Here is a 22,210-nt window from a genome sequence, read left to right as displayed (position 1 = left end):
TATATACTTTTCATTTTGTGACTTGGATGACATCTAAACAGGTGTTAAATCACTCTGCCTTTAATATAAAAAAAAATACAGGAAACTGAAGGGCTTTCCTTCTCCCTGCGCCGGCTGATGACGTCAAGTTCCGCGGCGAGAGATCCCAGGAGTCCTGAGCGGCGCTCCGGGACTCACTGGGGGGCCGTAAGATCTATATCTGGGCAACTTATCTGTGGGGCCTTATCAGTCCGCGGGCTGGACTTTGGACATGCCTGCTCTATGGCTTGCACCCAACCCCTGTCTATTAGGAGGGTACCAATGACACACCGGACCTTTAAAAAAATGTTTAGGTTTTGTATGTGCCATAAATCAGGGAAACAAAGTACCGGAAGGAAATTTATTTTAAAGAAATGTTAGAACAATGCTTTAATAATAACCACCTTTCATGCTCACCTAAGTCGGAAGTCCTGTAAAATCAGCGAACCCGACGCTCCATTCATTTGTTGTGAGTGCTGCTGATTCGTCAGAGACCTCAGAAAAGTAAACAAATACATTTAAAAAAAAAAAACATTAGAAAAGTAAAAGTTTTTTAAAAAAAAGTGTGCCAGCTGATCATATAGTTAGATCAGCTGAAGCTGTCTGATCCCTGTTGCCATGTTGGGGACCAGAGATTATGGCACAGCCATCCGCCAAGCCCCACATGCAGCAAAAAAAAAATCAACAAAATACATCACAAATAAAACACAAAAATGAGACATAGGCCTCACAAAATAAAATTTGTGTGGGTGCACACAAAATATCAAAAAGGAGACTCACAGCTAAGTAAACATAGTGTAAAAATGGCCAGATCGGTAGATAAACATAGCGTATACACACATAGAAGAAACAACGAATAAAAAATATATACCGGTATATATAAAGTCAGCATTTAATTATTTAATTATTAAAGCAATACCTGCCAATGTGTCTTTAAATCTCTTAACATTTTTATACACGAATACATCTGATCAGGCTGATATAAAACGCCAGGAAACTGGGATTTTTAAATTGGATTACATTTTCTGACATAATGCAGGTAAAGTTTAAATGTAACAATTGAAACAAATCACAAACCTTTAATTATACTTCTTTAAGATGTGAGTAATGCAGCAGCATTTCCAGTTAGATGGGTATTCATGATAAGATTAGCCAACTATCACATAATAGAGGCACCAAGAAAAAATTTCCATTTGTTTCCTAGCAACCGTTAGCTTGATTAAACAAACATTTAGCTAAAACCACAAAAATCCTGGATATGTTTCTGGATGTTTTGCTCTTCTTTATGCTTCTTGATCAAAGATCCCCCACTCCACTGTATTAGTGAATGCCTAGACCCTGGTGTAATTGGGTATTTAACAATAAAATACCAAGATCCTAAATCACAGGCTAGGTTTAGCTGAAAACACAGAAAGAATCCAGGGGGGTATTAGATGTAGAAGAGGTAGAAGAGGCAGCTGTAGCTTGGTTTTTTGGGGTCTACTCGCAAAGAAGTTGAGTGGCCAGTTGAGTTAAGGATTAACTTGATTGACTAGACTCAACTACATTCACATGTTCTTTGTTTGCGAGGGCCTGCGACTTTACATTTTGCAAGTTTCAGACAACAGCATGCAAGTTAATTGTTAACTCGCATGTCCTCACCTGTGACTCCCAAAATCCACACATACACCCATCCCAGTACATTAAATGCTTAAATATAATTAAATATAATTCAAAATGATTGTTTTTTTTTAAATGAAATGGGGGGTCCCCAGGATCCCCAATTAAAGGGATCCTGCTATAGAAGAATACATATTAAAGTACTCTGTGAGTAACCCTAACCCTCTTCGAATACTTTAATATGCATTCTTTAAAAAATATATTTTTCTTTTCTTCCTGCATCACCCAAAATTTCTTGCCACTTGCCGCTGTTTAAGCTGTCAATCAGCAGCAGCAAAAAAATTCCAATTAAATCAATGGAAAATCAGTGGCTGACAGCTTAAACTGCGTCCCTGCAAGTGACCTTTAGACACCAGTGTATAGAGCATTTGCCCAGTGTGCCCTATGGCCAGCCTAGGCCTGAGTTGGCCCCAAAATGTAATAGAACTTAAACTGCAAGCTCTCCTGCCAAAACCCCTCTGTATGTATACAAATACATTAATTCGCATACATATATAAAGTCAATTTTCTTGTCTTTTTAATACATAAAATACATGTATTATATATACTAAATATTAAAAATATTAGATATATCGCTAAGTACATATCAATGTAATCTTTTTAATCTTTTTTTTTTTTTTTTTTTTGCCTGCAAGCCAATATAATTAAAGTAACCGGATATATTTTCACATACCGTTTATTCTCCCTTAATGTCTGTGAGCACAAGGAGTATAAATACCTTAAGAAAATGAGTTACTAACACCATTACTTAGCACTTCATTTTACTATGTAACAGTCAGTCCCTTATCAGACGGATCTGTTACTGAAACGGTTCACATTTAGGCATGTTTTTAACACTTCCCAGGTTTAATTAAAGTTTAATAAAATTTTTCAGCTTTATTGCTTATTTCCTGGAGTTATATATATATATATATATATATATATATATATATATATATATATATAATGCCACAGGGGTGGGCAGTACAAATCTTTCCTTTTTTTTAAGTGTGTTCAATTATCATGTTTATTTAAAGGTCTATCTGAGATGTTTAGAACGTAATTCCATCTCCCATACCTACAAAAGTATACCTCCCAACCATCCCGGTGTCCCGTTGTCTCTGTCCCGCTGTTCTGCAAAACATTGTTGGGGACAGTTGGGCAGCCTTTGATCTTCCATAACTTGTCCAGCAAGCTGGGAGGAAAGAGGGACTGTCCCTTCTGAAGAGGGCCACATGAGAGCTATGTGAAAAGTACTTTGACGGACATTCGCGTTTTGTATATTTCGGTGGAATATGAGTAACACAGGGTGCAGGTGACAGAACTAAACATTTATCGCTTATTATTAATCATTTACAGATGGTTGCTTTCCTTATTCCCTAAAATCCACCTGTTTCTGGGGAAAATCATTCCCGCTCTGGCTCTGCTCCTCATTTTAGCCGGTTATAAATAATTAACTTAAAGTGACAGCAGATCTTATTTAATGTCGAAATTAGTGGCCATTGTGACTAAACTACTAGTCAAGCCATGGTTTGTGTTTCGTACACCTCGTATTAGCATATTGTCGCTGTGTGTGAATTACAAGAATATTACAAGACATAATTCCTACCAGGTGTTGTGTTTTATACATTTGGCAAAAGAACATGGAAACATATGCCTTTTATCAGACAGCATCCCTATCACCTGCGTGTCCTTGTTAGCAAGCATCTGTTAGCTGGGTGCATCCCTGCTGATGTGAATTCTTTATGTGGCGGATGAATTAGATTCACGCAGGAGGCGATAAATGTATTGATTTGATTCTATTGTGAATGAATTATTCTCTGTTTTTTTTAACCCATTGAGGAATTTAACAGGAATTAGTTGTCATTTTTCTTTAAATGAATGGTCTACGGAAAGGGATGGATGACATCTTCCACTCGGGAGGCAAGTTAAGCCAAGTGGATCCATCGCTACCTTGCTCCCCAAACATACGCACTCGCATGGATATGTACGCACACTCACACAAACTTATACCCTCACACTAACACACATACACATACTTACACTAACATACACTTACTGATAATCACTAATGCACACTTACATATTCATACTCACATGTACACATTCATGCTAGCACACAAACACTTACACATACACATTTATGCTAACACATACTAACACTAATACACACTTACATTGATCTACTGAATAAATATATATCTACAAAATGAAGCATTCTGAGGACTGGGTGCCCCGTGCAATAGGGAGCATAGCCCGGTTGTGGAAAAGTCTGTTGTGTTGTAGCACAGACCTCCATTGCCGCTCCCAGGTGTCCATGCCCCCCACCCCTCCTGATTTGGGGTCACACACCCCAAACACAGGTGTCATGATTTGAACACCTGAAATGTTGGGAATTATGGGGTAGCTTCATTGCTTGTGGTCCGCATCACGAAAAAGATTCTGTCTTAAATAAATAAAAAGTAATAATAATAATATTATTAATAATAATAATAATATTGTATGCAGGAAAAGAATTGCTGATATGGCAACCCTACTTGCAGCCCTTTGTTTTACATCAGCAAAACTAGCTGAACAAATTTGCAGAGCAGCAAGATAGTGAAGTCATTAACTAGCGTATAATACCAAGAATAAGCCGAGCGGTGTAGAGATCAAGGTGCTTAAATCTGATGGACTTGACATTCTTCCTTTGCTGGGAGATTCTTGTGACACTAAATAGCGATCTTAAAACTGAGGCTGTCAGACGGCGTTAGAAGTTTTAATCATTGTGTAGTTTTTCAGAAGGAACATTTCTTGTAGCCGGGCTTCCTATTTAGCTCAGTGATTGAAAGGAGCTCTGAAAGATTTCTGCCATGTGATACCGACGCTTTATTTTTAGCTTGTGCCGGATCAGGAATTGTATGAGAAAAAGTAGCGAAAAATATGGTGTACGAAACCAGACACACATTTTGTTATCTGTGTCTGAAAATATTCCTATCCTTTTTATGCATTTTTACAATTACCATATAATTTATGGTGAACACCAGAGTTTTACCGTAACTACATGAATTTATTAAAAGTACCTATCGGCATCTTATTAGCAGAAGCCAGAGCCCCCAGGCTACGCATGGACGAATTAGGAGAGCTATATGCTGTATTAAAGGTGCTGTTCCACTTACACTGCTAAATCCCCTTAATCAGTCCTCTGTCTTGTCTTAGATTGCCTATCCCATCCATGTTTAAATTCCCTCACTGTATTGACCTCTACCACTCCTGATGGGAGGCTCTTCCGCCTACCTACCACCCTTTCAGTAAAGTAAAACTTCTTGACTTTACATGTAAGCCACCGAGCCTTTAGTTTTAGTTTGGCTGAGGATCATGGGAGTTGTAGCGCAGCATTTTGTACACTCTGCCTGGTACATAACAGGTTTAATAACGGTAATGAATAGCTGAACACAAATGGCACGCTGCTTACTGTTCCTCCCCGATGTTACAAACGCTCACTAATTTATGAACGGTGCGTAAACGTAAGTGGCTTCCTGAGGAGTGATTTGGATTTGCGTAGACATATCCAATCTGTTCATAGAATGCACCGCTCCCAAAGATTTATTCACAGTAGAAATGCGATGTGCTATTACAAAGGGATCATAATTTGCTTAATGAACCTAAATGATCTTTTTTTTATAGTAATCAATCAATCCTCCTACTTTACCAACATTTACTTTGTTAACTAGACATATATAAAAAAAAAAGATATGAATTTTAGTTTGCCTATTGTCGAAAATTCTAATTTTATTTTGTTTTTAGAAAAAGGATTTTATGTATTTGCCACTTTTCCATAGCATAGTTTATTTATTATTTTTTCTTTTTCTTATTTTACGATTGACTTATCTACATATGGCCGGAATGTTATCTTTTTTTCATCTTGAAACAAAGTATTTTAGGCCAGAGGGAATAAAAGGTTTGGGTAACGTCTGTCTCGTCAGGTTTACATTAAGGTAAACAGCTCTAGACAAGAAGTAACGTTTCATATGTAGCTTTGTTTGGTTCTGACAGAATGTCTTCTACCTGACACTGAAATTCAGGCCTTCGGAGCATTACGGACGTGTATATCAAATCATATTGAACATCTGTACCAAGCTCCAAGGCCACATATGATGCATATTGATTGTGAAGATTATGATGCGCGGTATGATGTCAGATAAGGAACAAATTACATTTCCACTTTTTGAGTTCTGACCCTCGTTTGACATTCCACGGGCACAAGAGATTACCTAGGTGTCATCTTCGCAATCTCGAAACTGGCCCCTGTAGCAAAGACCGATTCTAATTTGAAAATAGGTAGTATTCCAAAAGGTCTCTCTTTCTCTCTCTCTTTCTCTCTCTCTCTCTCTCTCTCTCTCTTTCTTTCTCTCTTTCTTTCTCTCACTCTCTCTTTCTCTCTTTTTCTCTCTTTCTTTCTCTCTCTTTCTCTCTCTCTTTCTCTCTCTCTCTCTCTCTCTCTTTCTCTTTCTCTCTCTCTTTCTCTCTCTCTCTTTCTCTCTCTCTCTCTCTCTCTTCATTTATATATATATAATTTAATTTATAAAACATATATAGAATTTAACTGGTTTGACGGTCTTGCTTTAGTAATTTAATTTAACTGTTGTTGTAAATCCTATAGAGAAAATGGTGTAGGTAGGGGGAGTCCCAAGTTATATAGGCAATCCAAAAAGAAAAGTCAAGAACGCAAAAACCACTATATTTATTAAAAGTATAGAGCAGAGGCACAAATGACCTTCACTTTTTTGTGGCCATTTCATTAAAATAATTATTTTTGCAAAAAGTCTCATGAGTTGTGTCTGCTTATCTGGATATCGCCGGAGATATATATATGAAAATAAAAAGAGTTGAGTGGCACAGTTAACAGACGGACTGGCAAGCACAAGGCGACCCTGGCACTTTAAGGCCAGTAGCCACTTGACAGACTTCTTCAGAGGTGAGATTTAGACCGTACAAGCACCAGCCCTGAAGTCAATGGAAAAACAATACTTTCTAACATGGTGTTCCTCTCATTCCTCTTCCCATTCCACTTTCTGCTTTTCCTTCAGGCTGAAGAAGCATATCATGCACTTTTTAATCATATTGTTAATATTATATTTTTTGTATGTTTTATCTACTTATTATATTTAAACTGTAATTTCTATAAATTAAATTCCAATATTTTAGCCTGGGATTTTTCACAGCGCTATCACCAATCTGTTCTTATCTTTATCAGCTCTTCTAGTGGCATTTGGAACGGCCCTTTTTGGTGATTTTCGCAGCTTATCTCTTCTTCTCCTCTTCCTCCCTTCTTTCCTTTCTGTTATCTCACTGGCGCAGGTCTGTACTGAATTTCGACTGGTCTTAAAGAGAGTAGACACAATTATTGGAACAAAAATCACCATAGCGTCAAACGGAATGGTCCTCCTGATTGGAACATTCCATTGGTCGACACGATTACAAGATCATTTACCAAACTGTTCCCGGCTCACTTTTATACGTGACCTCTTATGAAAGAAGGCAATGCTACATCCCTGCTCGAGAAGACAGTTCTACAATGAACTCAAATTCAGCAAGAACAAGCAGTCTGTGTCTCTTCTGATTATGTTTCCTTGTATAAAAAAAAATGTTAAGCCTTAGAAGTGATTGCACAGAAATGTCAGCTTATAACAGAAAACTACCGCTTGTCTAGCTAACAACAGCTGGTAGTTTGCAGGCAATTCCCGCGTGGCCAGCAGTCGCAATTTGTAACTAGCCTTGTCTTCAAATATTTCAGGGCAACCAAAACGTGACAGGATGACAGATAGTCCCTTCAATAGATACTGACAAACAAATTAGCGGAATGATGCTTCTCATAGCGTACCAGATGTGTTGAGTTCTATCATATGGAACAAGCAATGAGGGACCCCATCTGTGCGTTCTCTAATCACTGATGCACTCGTCGGTGGGTTTTCAGGCAGCGCAAACATTTTGTCTGCATTTGCATGTACAATAAGCGAACGGTCTTGTGGCACGACCTGCTCCGATTCATCAGACACTTCAACAAACGCTTCGCGTTTCTCAATAATATTATGGCACAAAACTACCTGTTAGAATAACAAGACGCGCGCTAGATACAGATCCGGAGATACGGAGAGGATAAGTCAGGTTTTTCAAGGAGCAAATTGGCAAACGCAAGCGATGCGAATCGCCTTTTTATTGGGCCGTTGCCAAAAGCGATCAGATCTTGCATATTTCCTACTTTTTTAATCAATGGCTGATTACATCACCGGTGTGTGTAGGAAATACTAGTTTTTCCAGTTTATTGAAAAGTTTGGGGATTCACCGTGTACATTTGTCATTGGTGAAGCTACCTGAGATGTTAGACATTAGCAACCACTCAGTACTCCAAATAATTCATCACTGGTATGTCCCAGGGTACTTATTACTGGTATGTCCCATCACTTGGTGGTTAAGGACTTGGTGACTTAGGATTGTTGTATTGTTACAATTATACAATATATAAAGAAACAAAATGTAAAAAGTACCTAAAAGCCCCCAAAAGCCATGGAGCCATGGGCGGCAATTGTCCCCCGCCTTTGATGCCAGTCCTCCCCTGTTTTCCATGAATAAATAGAGAATTATTTACAGAAGGTGTTTGCATATGTCTAAAGTATCTATAACTAGTACATTAGCGCTAATGCAAAGCTGGCAAATTTGATAAAGATGACACCTTATTTGGCTCACTGACCTATAATGGATTGCAAGCTTTAGATCTCTTCTTCAGGAATATTATACTATATACCTTGATGCAAAACTGCACATTGTATAAAAAAATAAATAAAAGGCATGTGAATTGAAACAAAAATAGCAAAATACCAATATATATTGGGAGATTTTTTTTTCTACCCACTAGGGTTATTTAATAAATGCTCCCCCAAGATCCTTAATGCATTTATTAGGTTTTTAATAACGTTTTCAATTATATCTTTTTTTTTTATTATCATTAACAATATGCTATATGTCGCCATAAAGAAGTATATTTGAAACTTGTTTTTTTGTTTTTTTTTGGTATTTTAAAGTTTTTCAATAAATATGCTTTTATGCCAGCAAACCATACTTTTATTACACTGGTTTAGTCCATGAGCGTACGATGATACTTACCAATAAATACTACATTTTTCGCCATAGCGCCTGTTTTCAAAGTATCTGTGATTCTTTTTATATTAGTTTTTTTGAACCCTAAGACATCTTGTCGTCTGTAGATATGGAATAGATTAGATATGAGATTTTCATGCTAAATGTCATGTTTGTTTCATATCTGTATCACATTTCTAACGGTTTACTTTAAAATTCTTGGTATAATTGTGGAAGAGTTGAATATGACGGCATTGATAGCCTAGTTATGTTCTTATGTTGAATTTTCTATTTTCCATAATTGAATTAGAAAATTCAGAGGAAATTGAGCCAACCCCCCCAATACTAAACCCATGAGAGAAGCAATTCTTAAACCATTGTGTTAATTCGAATATGTTTAAGGAAATATATAGCATTCGGTATAGAGATTGGTGCGTTCTACCAGCTACCAAAAAACACACAAAGTAAGAAAGCACTACCAAGAGGCAAGGAAAGTATGGTATCATATTTGGAGGAATATATGACTATATGTCTCAAATACATCCATGGGTTCTCATGCAGGGCAAAAACAATGGCTTTTCATTTTGAGGTTTTTTTTATGGTTAGTATAAAAATGAGTGTGAACGTGTGAAAAACACATCATCGTGACAAGGGTTATCTATTGTGGAAAACAGTTCTACATAAAATCAAAGGGATGACACAGAATTCATGTAGGTTTCAAACAAAGTGCAACATTATTTTGGTTTAGTCGATACAGGAAGAGATGACACTAAGTAACCCATTCTTATAGTGTTCCTTTATTTAAGTTCTTACCTTTCCCAGGTAGCTTTTCCTTATCTATCTGTCCTGACCCAGTCTGTGACTGTGATGGATTTATATCTGGGACAATGTCATGACATAAGATTACTATGTCAGAAACAGAACATTCTTTATTGAATTGTGATGTAATGGAGGAACTTTTCTCAACTTATTTAAGACTGATTTATGACATTGAGGACAAGGACTCATGGTCTCATGGCCAAACTGCTGTTATTAGGATTATAAAAAGATGATGAAGATAATAATAAAAAGCAAAAACATGATTATTAGCATGGAGGGTACTTGGCCAAAAGGTCCAAGAAGGTCGTCCTGCTGGTGAACTGTATTTTCTTTCTACATAGACACAGAAAACAAAACCGGTATTCGTGAGGTTATAATACTAAGTGATATGTAGGACAATAAACACGAATGAACAAAGAACATTAACCAGTAAATTAGCAGTATACGACTTAATATGTTTTAAAAGGGGAACTTATCTATGATAAAAAAATCCTCCCTTTGGACCCAAAAGCAATACTTTTTAAAAACACAGATCTGAAGATCTGAAACATTGTATTATTGTGGCTGTAGAACACTGTGATATATTCTTACCTAACAAACATACTGATCTCCTAAAAAAAAAAGAGGGACATCACGGGAGGAAAGAGGGACGGGTGGATTGAGATCCCAAAATTGATTGTCCATCCTGAAAAGGGAACCTTGAGAGACAAGAGAGTGTTAGAGGGGAAATTCATGGTTATTTAGTGCTGGAAGCTCATGCATGAGAAGTCTGCTGAAACAATTCAGATGGAGTCTATAACACGTTAGAACGTCCTGCTTGGCCTGACAGCAGGATTCCATTGTCATCGTCACCAATAAAACATGGCAGCAAATAGAGGGGGGCATTAGCATGAAATGCCCTGGCTGTGCCTTTAATGGAGGTAGATGTAATTTCAGAAAATATTCTTTTAAAAAATTTAAATTTGAATAAAGATAATTACACAAGAGATAGGGGGATTCTGGTTGATTCCAATGGAACGCTGGTCTCTCTATCAAAAGAAGTAGTCTGGGACTAACTACCACTCCCATGATTCTCATCAAGGGAATAACAACAAACGAAAACTCCTTTGAAAATCATGATCTAGCATTTATTATTCATCAATTTATGATGATGCCGTTTGGCTGTGTGTGCTGCGGAGAAGGCCTTTTTTTTTTTTTTTTTTTTTTACATTTTTTAATCTCATTTCCACTCACTGCATTTGGTCCTGAAAATGTTTTATATGGTGGTTAAAAAGAGATGTCTTAAGACATTTGCTTGATGTTGGAGCTATGTTGAGAAAATCCTCCCTTTGGACCCAAAAGCAATACTTTCAAAAACTCAGATCTGAAGATGCGAATCATTGTGTATTCAGAAATGCAAGACCTAATGACTATCTCAAGTGTAATACTTTGAGCTAACAAGCACTTGGTTCACTTTTAAACGCGCATGATGAAAAGCGTACCCATCTCTTCAATGGATAGTATGTGTAAATTATTGAAGTCAGATAACAAATACTATGTCGGGCTCTAATGATCCAATCACGTAGAATAAGAGGAAGCCAACAGTATCCATATGCCTACAGAGACACCGATGCAAAAATATATATGTACAGAGAGAGAGAGAGAGACCCGAGGGATGGGGATCAGGTGAACATTGAGAGAGGAGAGAGAAAGGGGTGAGAGTAAAAAAAAGACAGAGAGGAAAAAAGCAGCAGGAATATCATTGGTCGCTATGGCGACTGCACAGAGTGTGCAGCAGAATTGCTGTCTATGCACGAACCTGTACTCTGCGTCCCTCTCCATTTTGTCCTAAATACAACTTAAATTTCTCTGCTTAGAGCACTTAAGACAGAACGGAATTATCGCGTATCAAAGCTATCTTTGTTTATGTTAAGAAACATGTTTCTTGGGATGAGTTTAGCTCGGCGAAGGCTGTGACAGTGCGACTTGTTTGAGAATCACATCCGACACCTCGCGTTGAATTATGAGTTGCTACTAATTTCAATATTTTGAGGGGGGGGGGGAGATTTGTGATCTCACCTTTACTTTTAAAACACATCTCTTTCTATCAGTAAACATTGTTAGGTGGAAGCGTTCCAAAAAGGTCCTGCGATGATCACAGAATTTGTAATCAATTACAGCGCGAGCCTGCAAAACAAATATCACCCCGGAAATAGACCCGATTTTCTATGTTTTCACTGTCGTGGATTGAAAATTCCGTACAGTGCAATAAGTGCAATGGATTGCAGGACCTTCATTTAACTTTATTATATTTATATATATATATATATATATATAATATTGACTTTTTATTTAATTTTTTTCTCAATTTTTTTCCCAAGTGGCCCTTTTTTTTTCACACGCATTTATTTTTTCACGGATCCTCCGATAAACCTCCCTTCACCATACCCACTCCTGGGTCTACCCAAACCCCCCCAACACCGATGTCCCCATTGTGGACACCTGCAATGTTGGGTGTATCATTTATAGCGTCAGAGTCCATTCTACCACACTTGCTACGGAATTTTCAGTCCACTGACGTGGATCCAGCGGACCCGGATAAAGGATGCTTCTGTGCTAGTATTTGTTACTGCGCGAAGAACAAATTTCAGCTTTCCTTGACACTGGACTTACTACTGAATCAGTATACCTCCCATCTGCCCCAATCGCACAGGACAGTCACAATTTAGCGTTTCTGCTCTGCTGACGCCCTAAGTGTGTTCGAGGAGGTGACCCGCTTTGCAATGTTGCAGAGGTGACCAAACAATTGAAAATAAACACCAATACACGTGAAAAAATACTAGAAAACAAATACTTCCCAATATCTGTGCTGCTGCTGCCCAACAAAACACTTCCTCAAATGTTCAACAACTCAAAAACCAACGGTATTGGGGCGCATGTGCATAAAAGGGAAAAAAATAACACACAATAGTGTAGTACAGTAAAATAGTGTGTATAAAAACTGTAGAGTGGATGCACTCACAAACGAAAGTAATACGAAAAGCTCCTCAGGGGTTAAAGTTGACAATATCTTTTATTTCTTCATAAAATCTGTAGAGATGGACATGAAACCGAAATAGTGCAATATCTTTAGATAGTTCTAATAGTTTGCGATTAGAACTACCCAAAGATATTGCACTATTTCGGTTCATTATTAATGTATTTATACACTATATGGACAAAAGTATTGGGACACCTGACCATTTCACCAACCGGGACTTTTAAGACATCGCACTCCAAATACATCGAGTATTTGTTGGACGAGAAGGCCCGGCTCACAATCTCCTTCCAGTTGATCCCAAAGGTGTTGGATGGGGTTGAGGTCAGGGCTCTGTCCGGCCGGTCAAGTTCTTCCACCCCAAACTCATCCAACCGTGTCTTTATGGACCTTGCTTTATGTGCTGGGAGTAGAAAAGGGCTTTCCTCAAACTGTTCCCCCAGAGTTGAATGTCACAAAAATTTCTTGGTATGCTGAAGGGGACAAAGGGGGAACCAAATACATATTAATGTCTATGTATTTAGAATGTGATGTCCCTGTTGGTGTAATGGTCAGGTGTCCCAATACTTTTGTCCATATAGTGTGTGTGTGTGTGTATGTATATACGGTATATATATATATTTACACAGTTTTACTCTTTGCATGCACACTTTAGATGATAAATAACCAGTATTACTGTACATGCACAGGGCGTATGATCACTTGATTAGCATTGTTTCTGCTCGGGAAATATTCCCAACAGGAACATTTAGAGACAGAGGTTACACGTTAAGTTTAATACACCAATTTGAGTGTTGCTAATGTCACTTTATATGGTTTTCCCAGCGAACGCCACTAAAAGCGTGCCCTCTCAGTAAGAGAGATAGCACCAGGAGGTTTAATTACAGATAATTAAATTGTGTTCACAAGGGATATACAATAATAAACACGGGAAAGGCTTTTCGCAAACAGCATCTTCCACGTGCTGAAATACAAGTAATTCATGGTTTCGTGTCACATTTACAATGTAAATTTAAATTGTAAGAAAAATCAAACTATCCTGTGGGAAGATTTAATTACTTCTTCGTTTTATACTTTATATGTCTGCTGTGTTGATGTTAGCATACTATTCTTATAGAGCAGCAGAACAGTTTGAATGTTCTTTTTTTATATAGAAACCGGAAAATCATAAAGGGAATTATTATAAAACCCAGAAGAAATCCTAGAAAGAGATACAGTAATTGGCCGAGGAAACACTGGGTGGAAACAGCATTTTTCCATGGAACAAATTAAAGAATTGTTTCAATTTTCCAAATATTTTTTTAGAATATTATTAATATTTTTTCTATTTTTTTCCCCAAAAAACATAATCCTACATCTGTCATAAAATCTTACCAACACATATGTGACCAGTTGAACTGTCAGATCTTCCATGTAACAATAAAAACTGGAATGTGTACATTAATATCCTATTAATTATGTTTAGTGTTATTCTTTTATGTTTCATTATTTTCCATTATTTTAGCAAGCTCTTTGGCTTGCCACAGATTTAGTTACGTGTACATATAACTTTGTGGGCTGTGTGAGGAAAGAAGTCTCGAAAAAAAATCTTATTAAAACACCTTGTTTTCACAATTAATTATGGTGATGAAATTTCTATTTATAAACTGATTAAATATGAAAGAGCTAAATGTTTAATTTTGGTCTGGGAGGGTGCTGAAAAAATGACATGTTAATTTCAAATCCTGAGCATCATATGACCTATCCAGTTCTGTATTATTCTTGCCCATATATGGCAATAACGTCATTTTTTAAATCTATGCCCCACCTCCAAAGTCCTTATTATTTTCTCTGTGTGTGTGTGTATATATGTATGTATGTATATATATATATATATATATATATATATATAGGGACATCATATGGCATGGGGACATCATTAGACTTTGTATCTTGGGCTTAGAAAATGACAGATTTTGTTTAAATTAATCTTGTCTTCCTTTTACTCGTGATAGATGTAAAAAAATATATATATATTTGGCATTTACCTTTCAGCAGAACTAGTGCCTTTTACATGAACATACAACTTAATTTTTCTCTTAAAATAATATTGCTTGGATGCTACCTTTTTTTAAAAAGAAAAAAAAAAACATCAGAGAAACCCACTGACTGCATCGCAAAACAACAAAAAGTGAAATAAATATAATTTGTGCCGCTCCGGGAGGGAATACTGATTTCATTTATTTTCACTCTTCAAAGATATATATATATATGTTAGAACAGGCAAAAAAAAAAAAATGGATTGAATAGGATTATACAATATTCATTTCTATGAGCTTGAAACGGACTCATAAAATCGAATTCTTGTGTAATCTGTGTTTTCTACTCGGAATAGAAGCAGATCACTTGGAAAATCCATTTTATGGTATTATTCTTACAAAGTTGCACATAAACGTATAATAAGGCAAGGTATCGGATTGTATTTTTTTTTCTCTCTTGTCTGTAGGCTACGTGTCAGAAGAAAGAGAACATTGTTCAGACCAAATTAAATATTTTTGATCTAATTTGACTAGGCTGAACTTGATTTCAAATCGATTTTAGTAAAAAGTAACAGCGAATAACACACACGCAGCCTTTCTCGTATGAAATATCCAGAAGCAGCATTCTACCCTATTACTCACTTTGCTGTTTTTAAGAAGTAATAAAAAATGTAATATTTCACAATGTAATGGGTTTTCATTTTGGAAAATGGCCTTTTATTTGAGCAGAGCTGAGTGGGCCATTTATGTTGTAACTATGGAGTACAGCTGCTAAACTCCGTCATTATAAAGAGCTGTGTACATTCATATTGTTAGGCTGGTAATAAAATTCTATCATATTTCTTTCAAAAAGACCAAATAACACAGCGGATCAGAGCGGGGAAAAAAAATGCAAGATACACGGGGCTCTTTATTAAACTATTATCATTTACTCTTGTTATTAGATTTCAGAGAAGTATTTGGTTTAAAGTTCGTATAACAAGAGGCTCACGATTCGACTTTCCAGTTATTTTTGTTTGCTTTATTGATTTTTGCCGTCGCTTACACAAGATTCTGAAAATCTCATCTTTTGTTCCGCATAGATTCGATAGTAAGACACTGTATGCTGGGGGAGGCTTTAATTTAGCACACCTTTGCGGTAATTCCGATATTTAACTCTATTAACAGTTCTTCATGAAGACTCGCCAACGGCCGATACCAAACATGTCTAAAAAAGTTCACGTTGAATTTTCATTGATGGAAAGCGATCCTAGTGATCCTTCCTTTCACCCCAAAGTCTCTTGGAGTAGACTACAAGGTTCAGGCATAGACAATAACAGTATTTGCGATGGACTTTTGTCTAAACTACGCACTGGTCGGTCCCGAACCGGCCATCTGGCACATTGGGCACCAATGGGTGACCAATTGCACCCCATACTTATACTTCTGCTCCAGCAGCAGATCAGGTCTTCCATTGTTTGGTCGCCAACTGGACAGGCATGGCCCCATGCTGTGAGGACATTAAAACTTAAACTACGCAATTTAACGACCACAGGCCTTAAAGTGCCATGGCCACTTTTCACTTCCATGACTGGTTTCCTTAATCTAAAAATTTTCCTACTCTTTACTAGTTTGAAGTGGGCCAAGAATTGCCTGTTGGAGTATTCATTAATGAGTTTAGAAGACAAACTTGATTCAATAAGTAAATTAATTAAAGAGTTTGTTTTTTTAATTTTGTTTTTATTGCCAATGGAAATCCATATTGCTTGTTTCCAGGGCATATGAATGTGGGTTCATATATCCCAGGCTGGACTGGATCGTGCACATCCGACATGATGTTGACCAAATATTACTAGGCCAGTTCAATCGACTTTCCCTCAAGACTGAATTTTACCAGCCTTCTCCATGTCTGTACCATACTTATACATAGCTTATATAGCATGTACCTGGGCACAGATTTAAAGATAAAACTTACAGTTGTGGAGTATATAAATTTTTTGGCATGGAAAGCCTACATGGGTGGGATGTGGGCTTTGATTTCAATAGCAGCAGATCCAGGACAATTGACATTCGCTTATAATAAGTTTTTTGTTCCCCTGTAGCTGAATCCGTGCTATTAGGAATATCTTCAGAAGGGTGAACTTAATAGAATTAAGTCCTGTCCCAGTTTCACTTGTAACTCTATAACTTTGAAATAAAATATTCATTGAAAACTTTGTTCGTAAACCCCTACCTGAATTTGAAAAAGCTCATTGCTTCTCCTCCATTGAATTTATTTCTTCCTAAGTGTCAGCCTTGATGAGCAATTATCACAGTTCTATTGTGTAACTGGCAATATATTAATTTTCAACAGTTCTAAGGAATGAAATGCTGGTGAATAGTAATTAGAGTATAAGATGCAAAACGATTCTGTAAAACATGGCTAATTTTAGTTTGGCAAATTGTCGATGGCCATCTGCCTAATCGTCGTTGTTTGTTCAAAATGATCAATTTCCGACATAATTATTAATAGTGCGTGATAACAAAATGCTAAATAGTTGTCTGGAATGAATTAAAAACTTAGTACGTATATGCACACTTCATTTATTTTATTATATATACATATATATTTTATTTTTAAAATTTTATTTATTTTTCTGTATCTTTAGTTTAAAAAAAATAAAATGCCCTAATTTCCATTGATGTTTAGATGAAGTATAAGGAACAGATCCCCTAGTTTTATCAACTTTATTTTAGAAGTAATGCCCAACCCCGAGACATCCTATCCTGCCTATTCAATTGTGTCTACAAGGGCTTGATTAAGTGACCCTGGCTCTTTAAGACCAGAGGCTGCCAAATGACGTATGTGTGGCCATTGACTGGATCCGTGTATAGCCACATGCTGTATCGGTAAGTATGTAGTCTCTCATGTTCTGGGTTAGCCTGGTGGCCTAGAGAGCTCTGATCATCGTTTGGATATTGCCCCTTCTGTTACATGACATTAAATGTATTTATACAGAGATTCCTTTGCACCGTTACATTAGGGGACAATGAAAATATTTTACACATTTTTTAAGACAATTTAAAAAAAATGCAAAATTGACAATAACATTACAATTACAATCGATTGATTATACCGGTTAAAAAATACGGGGGAAGAATTCAAATCCAAGGGTAAGTGGATAATGCCCCTAGAGGTTATTTTATGAGACGCTGGCCCTTTATTTTACCCTGAGACGTGAAATTATTAATTTTTTTTCATTAAGTTGATAGATCTCCTGGGGTATGCCCCCCCCATTGTTATTCAATTGAGCTTTCGGGGACATAAAATGTATATATTACGTACCACTCCTTTCAATGAAATTCACGAGGAATATATTTATTGGTACACAAATGAAGCCATAAATTCTGAATAATGAAATCTGAGGCGTTTGCTAGTTACTAGAGGCTTTTCGTGTCATGTATCACGTTGTATACACGTACCTGGGAACTTGTAGGCTCTGGCTATGTGTAGCCTACCCTTGCGGGACGCGGCCAGGACAGTGGGGGATCCCTCTGACATTGTGGGAAACACCCCCTTTTAAAGGGAGAAATGGGCGGGAAGTGGGGTGTGTAAAGACCCCGCTCCCGCGACCCAGAGGATTCGCGGTGCTTCTGCCGGAGTTCTCCAGGGAAATTCTGCAGAGTTCCCAGGTATGTACATACATAACAATAGAACTAAGGTAGGACATTAACTTCTCCGGCCTTGTATATCATAATTTTGTATCAAAATTACTTATTCTTTTTAAAATTTAAGTAAAATATAAAGTCAATGGGCAAAATTAAAGGCACATTTGGCCTTTTCATAGAAGCAATATAGTAACAAAAGGTCATCAGACAAGAACAATTTGGTCCATCTAGGCTTCCTGTTTTAACTGCTTCAAAGAGTCAGACCTCGGTCAGTCCTTGGTCTCGTCTTCAGGATTAGACAAATGCCGATCCCAACTATTCTTCGATTCCTTTACTGTATAAGCATCTACTGCTTCTTCTAGGCGGTGTTACTTATCTACCACCCTCTCAGTAAAGTAATCTAATGTGTTACAGTAAACGCGAACAAAGGATTCCATTCTTGTCAACGATCCTTTCTTTGACTCCACAACACACACAGAGAAAGATCTTATGAGCTTGGCGACTCCGTCAGCATCAATTTCATTCCGAAATAGCCATTTGTGGAAGTTCACGAGTCCTCTGTCTGTGACAGAGTTGCTGGCATGAAGCTCCATTATTCATTTTGTGACCTTACCCAATCCCCAGTATGACTGGAGCGTCCTAAATTTATCTCCCCTTGTTGCAGTAACATACAGTCCTGCGTGAAGAGCTTCTTTTTCTGCTTCATTAAGTGCTGTGGGCAGCAGTTTAAAAGACCCAGTATCATTCAAATGTCTTTCTTTTGTGCTTTTCGGCTATATATTTCTAGACTAAAATGCTTTGATTTTTTTCTAAAATGGTCCACGCAATTTTTCATAATCTGATTGAGAAAATATACATTATGTAATGAAATGATATAATATATAATTGTTCTTGCAACGTGTTTATGATCAGTGCTCTTACGGTGATCAGAGCCATAGGGTTTCTTAATGAGCTAAGATTTTGCATGTAAAATCAAGATATTAAAAACAAATTCCCAAATTACCTGATATTTTTAGAATCATGGCAATAAAAGTGAAATTAAAAGAAAATGTGTTTGTTTTTTTTAAAAAAATTTGGAATTTAATATTTTGTAAATGTTTTTTTCCTCCCCAGAAAAACTAAGCATGCTGTCAACATTGATTGTTCCTTTCAAATATATAAATCCTGGATCTGGCAGTGTGGATGATGAAGATAATTTAAGTAAGTCATAATTTCAAAATTTATTTGGATGTAAAAATATGTTGTTACATTGACCTCAAACCCAAGTGTCTTTGATTTGTCTTTATGTGTCATTAACTTCATCTATTCCATTTTGGGGCAGCTTGAAAGACATATTAATGAAAACAAATGAAAACCTATATTTAAAAATATTTTCCTGTTTGGTTGCTGCTCCTTTCATCTTCAAGGTAAAAATAATAATTTGAAAGCTAGAAATGTTTCTAAGGGGGTTTCCTGGACAAGATGGAGCGTTCCAGATAACCTACCCTGAAAAGTTCCCATATATGTGAAGCATATTTGCCTTTTGATTTATTTACTATTTAAGTGCGCCATTTTGGTTTTGAGTCTTAAATTGTGAACAACCAGTGAACCTACACTGTCCTACCTCTCCTCCTTCAGTCCTATTTGCTTATATAAATACATGTTTCGACTAGACTTGTGCGCCGGCCAAAATTTTCATGTTCTTCATGTTCTTTTCGGGCGAATATTCATGTACGTTCTTCGTGTAACTATGCAGCAGATTTTGCACCAGGATTTGAAAAGTCCATAAGAGCGACTGGTTGATTCTGGAGGAGGCCCCTGCCGGGGACCAATAGAGTTTCTCTTACGGACATTTAACTCCTGGAGCCTTCCCAGGCCAAGTTTTTGGCGTCAGGAGTTAAAGAGAGTACACAGGGGCCTCCTCTGGCATCAACCAATAAATGGCGGCTGCCTTTTATTGTTTGATGCCAGAGAAGCTCCCTGCCAGCGACCAATAGAGTCGCTTATATGGACCTTTAACTCCTGATGCCGAAACTTGACCTGGGAAGGCTCCAGGAGTTAAAGTTCCGTAAGAACGACTCTATTGGTCACCGGCAGGGGCCTCCTCCGGAATCAACCAATGAAGGACAGCTGCCCTTGGTTGATGCCAGAGGAGCTCAGTGCCGGCAACCAATAGAGGTTCCAGGAGTTAAAGGTTCGTATGAGTGACTCTTTTTTGGTCGCCGGCAGGGAGCTCCCCTGGCATCAACCTATGAAGGGCAGCTGATCCAGGTCGGAAGGGGCCTTTCTAAACTATTTTGAACCGGCATAGGGAGACAGGAATGTATCGAGGTCACGTGACCCCCCGGTGAAACCCCCAGGCTCTATGCACACATTCTAAGAAAGTAGGATAAAGGGCAGAAAGAGAGGATGGGCTATTTTGGCCTTAAAACAAGACTACCCCTCATAAATAGGGATACTTGGTTGGTAGTTCATTTGGAAAGTTCCCACGGTTTGACATACTGCAGAGGCTTATCTTCTCCTGCTTGTGTTGCCTTTACACCCTTCAGGTAAAGTCCCATTTCTCCTCATATTCCATTTTATTTTTAGTTTAACCTTCCCACTGCCTTTGCTCTAATATTAGACAATACTCTTCTGCGCGTCTTGCTGAAGGCTCTATACATCTATATCTCACTTGTCTCTACAGCTCTTGTACACCTTAAGTGTTTATTTTTTGTGAAGTTTTTCTCTACATTTGGAAAGCACGTCCCCTACAGTGATGTTAACAATGTTTACTTCTCAAAAGAGAGATGCTAAATGCGTTTCACAGATATACTTGCACTCAGAGACCTTGACTTTTAGAAGAGAAAATATTTGAGATAAGGATTTGTCACTTTTTATGTCACATATTTGGAAAAGTGCCGCCAATACCCCTGTTATTATTATTATTATTTTTTTTAATTTATTGGGGCAGGAGGATAATTTGTATCCCGAGTATCTTTTGTGTGTGATCTCAGTGTGGTTCAAAAATTGTGAAATACTTTAACGCAAATAAAACATTTACATTATACCCTAGTAAATGAAGATGGCTCGGTGTACTTCATTGCAGTGAGCTTGGTATGTTGGGTGGATGTTGGGTAGATTGTGAAATTCTCATCTGTGATGAAGATAAAAGGATTTGGTGATAGAGGTGAAGTGGAAGTGACCAGACCAACATCCTTATTTATTGTATGGATTAGGTTTATATTCTGGAATGCATAAATGTAAAAGCGGGATATATGTTCTTTTTTACGGCATTGATATTTTGTAAATAAAATTTAAAGTATCATAGATAAACTAAAACAATTAGTCTGGGGATCCAAATGAGCTCATAAGAAGTTATAACACTTCTTTACACCACAGTAGAAGTCCATAGAATTACCATAGAATTCTTTGGGTTTTGAAAAGGCCGCATTATTAAGTCATTATATAAAAAAAAAAGACACAAGTCAGTCAAATCCAAGCTCACCCCAATTACCCTGCTGTTTCTTAATTGAGATATTTCATCAGGGTAATTAGCAAAGCTGTCACTTGTTGAGCTTGCATTGAAATCCACATGCTGTATTCATTTATCTAAATCACTGCTAAAAAAACATATATTTATTTTCCAAAAATTACATAAAACTAAAACTTAACCTCAGGCGCAGATTAGGTTTAGTCTAAATCCTATAGGAAGAATAAAATGGCTTTCAATATATAAAAAAGCTTTCCAAAGAATGTTTCGGGTCTAGTTTGAAGTGATTTATTACAGCTGTCAAATAATTTCCTATTTTATGAAATCTTTTTATATTATTTTACTCTGATGCAACAGTAAGACTTCTCCGAATTGAGATCCTAGTCATATCTACTCTCAGAACATTGAAACAGTAATCCCCTTTCCTGATCTGGTAGCCGTACTGTGCTATTAATGGTCTGGAAATGCATGCTTCTGCAATCTCTTCAGTGGCTTATTTTAGTTTTT

General features: G+C 37.2%; 1 protein-coding gene across 1 annotated transcript in view; it reads left to right on the top strand.

Annotated features, from left to right (window-relative positions):
* LOC149287164 (inactive double-stranded RNA-specific editase B2-like) overlaps window positions 1–22,210 on the top strand; it is a 115,873-nt gene that overhangs the window by 5,736 nt on the left and 87,927 nt on the right. The window contains exon 2 of the mRNA XM_089493175.1: window positions 19,366–19,452. Coding sequence (XP_089349301.1) covers window positions 19,366–19,452 — 87 coding nt within the window. The remainder of the gene's footprint in view (window positions 1–19,365; window positions 19,453–22,210) is intronic.

The sequence above is a fragment of the Sceloporus occidentalis genome, unplaced genomic scaffold (assembly GCF_023333645.1).
Source record: "Sceloporus occidentalis isolate IW3139 unplaced genomic scaffold, rSceOcc1.0.p SCAF_63, whole genome shotgun sequence".
Lineage (NCBI taxonomy): Eukaryota > Metazoa > Chordata > Lepidosauria > Squamata > Phrynosomatidae > Sceloporus > Sceloporus occidentalis.
This window is presented reverse-complemented; position numbering and strand designations above follow the sequence as displayed.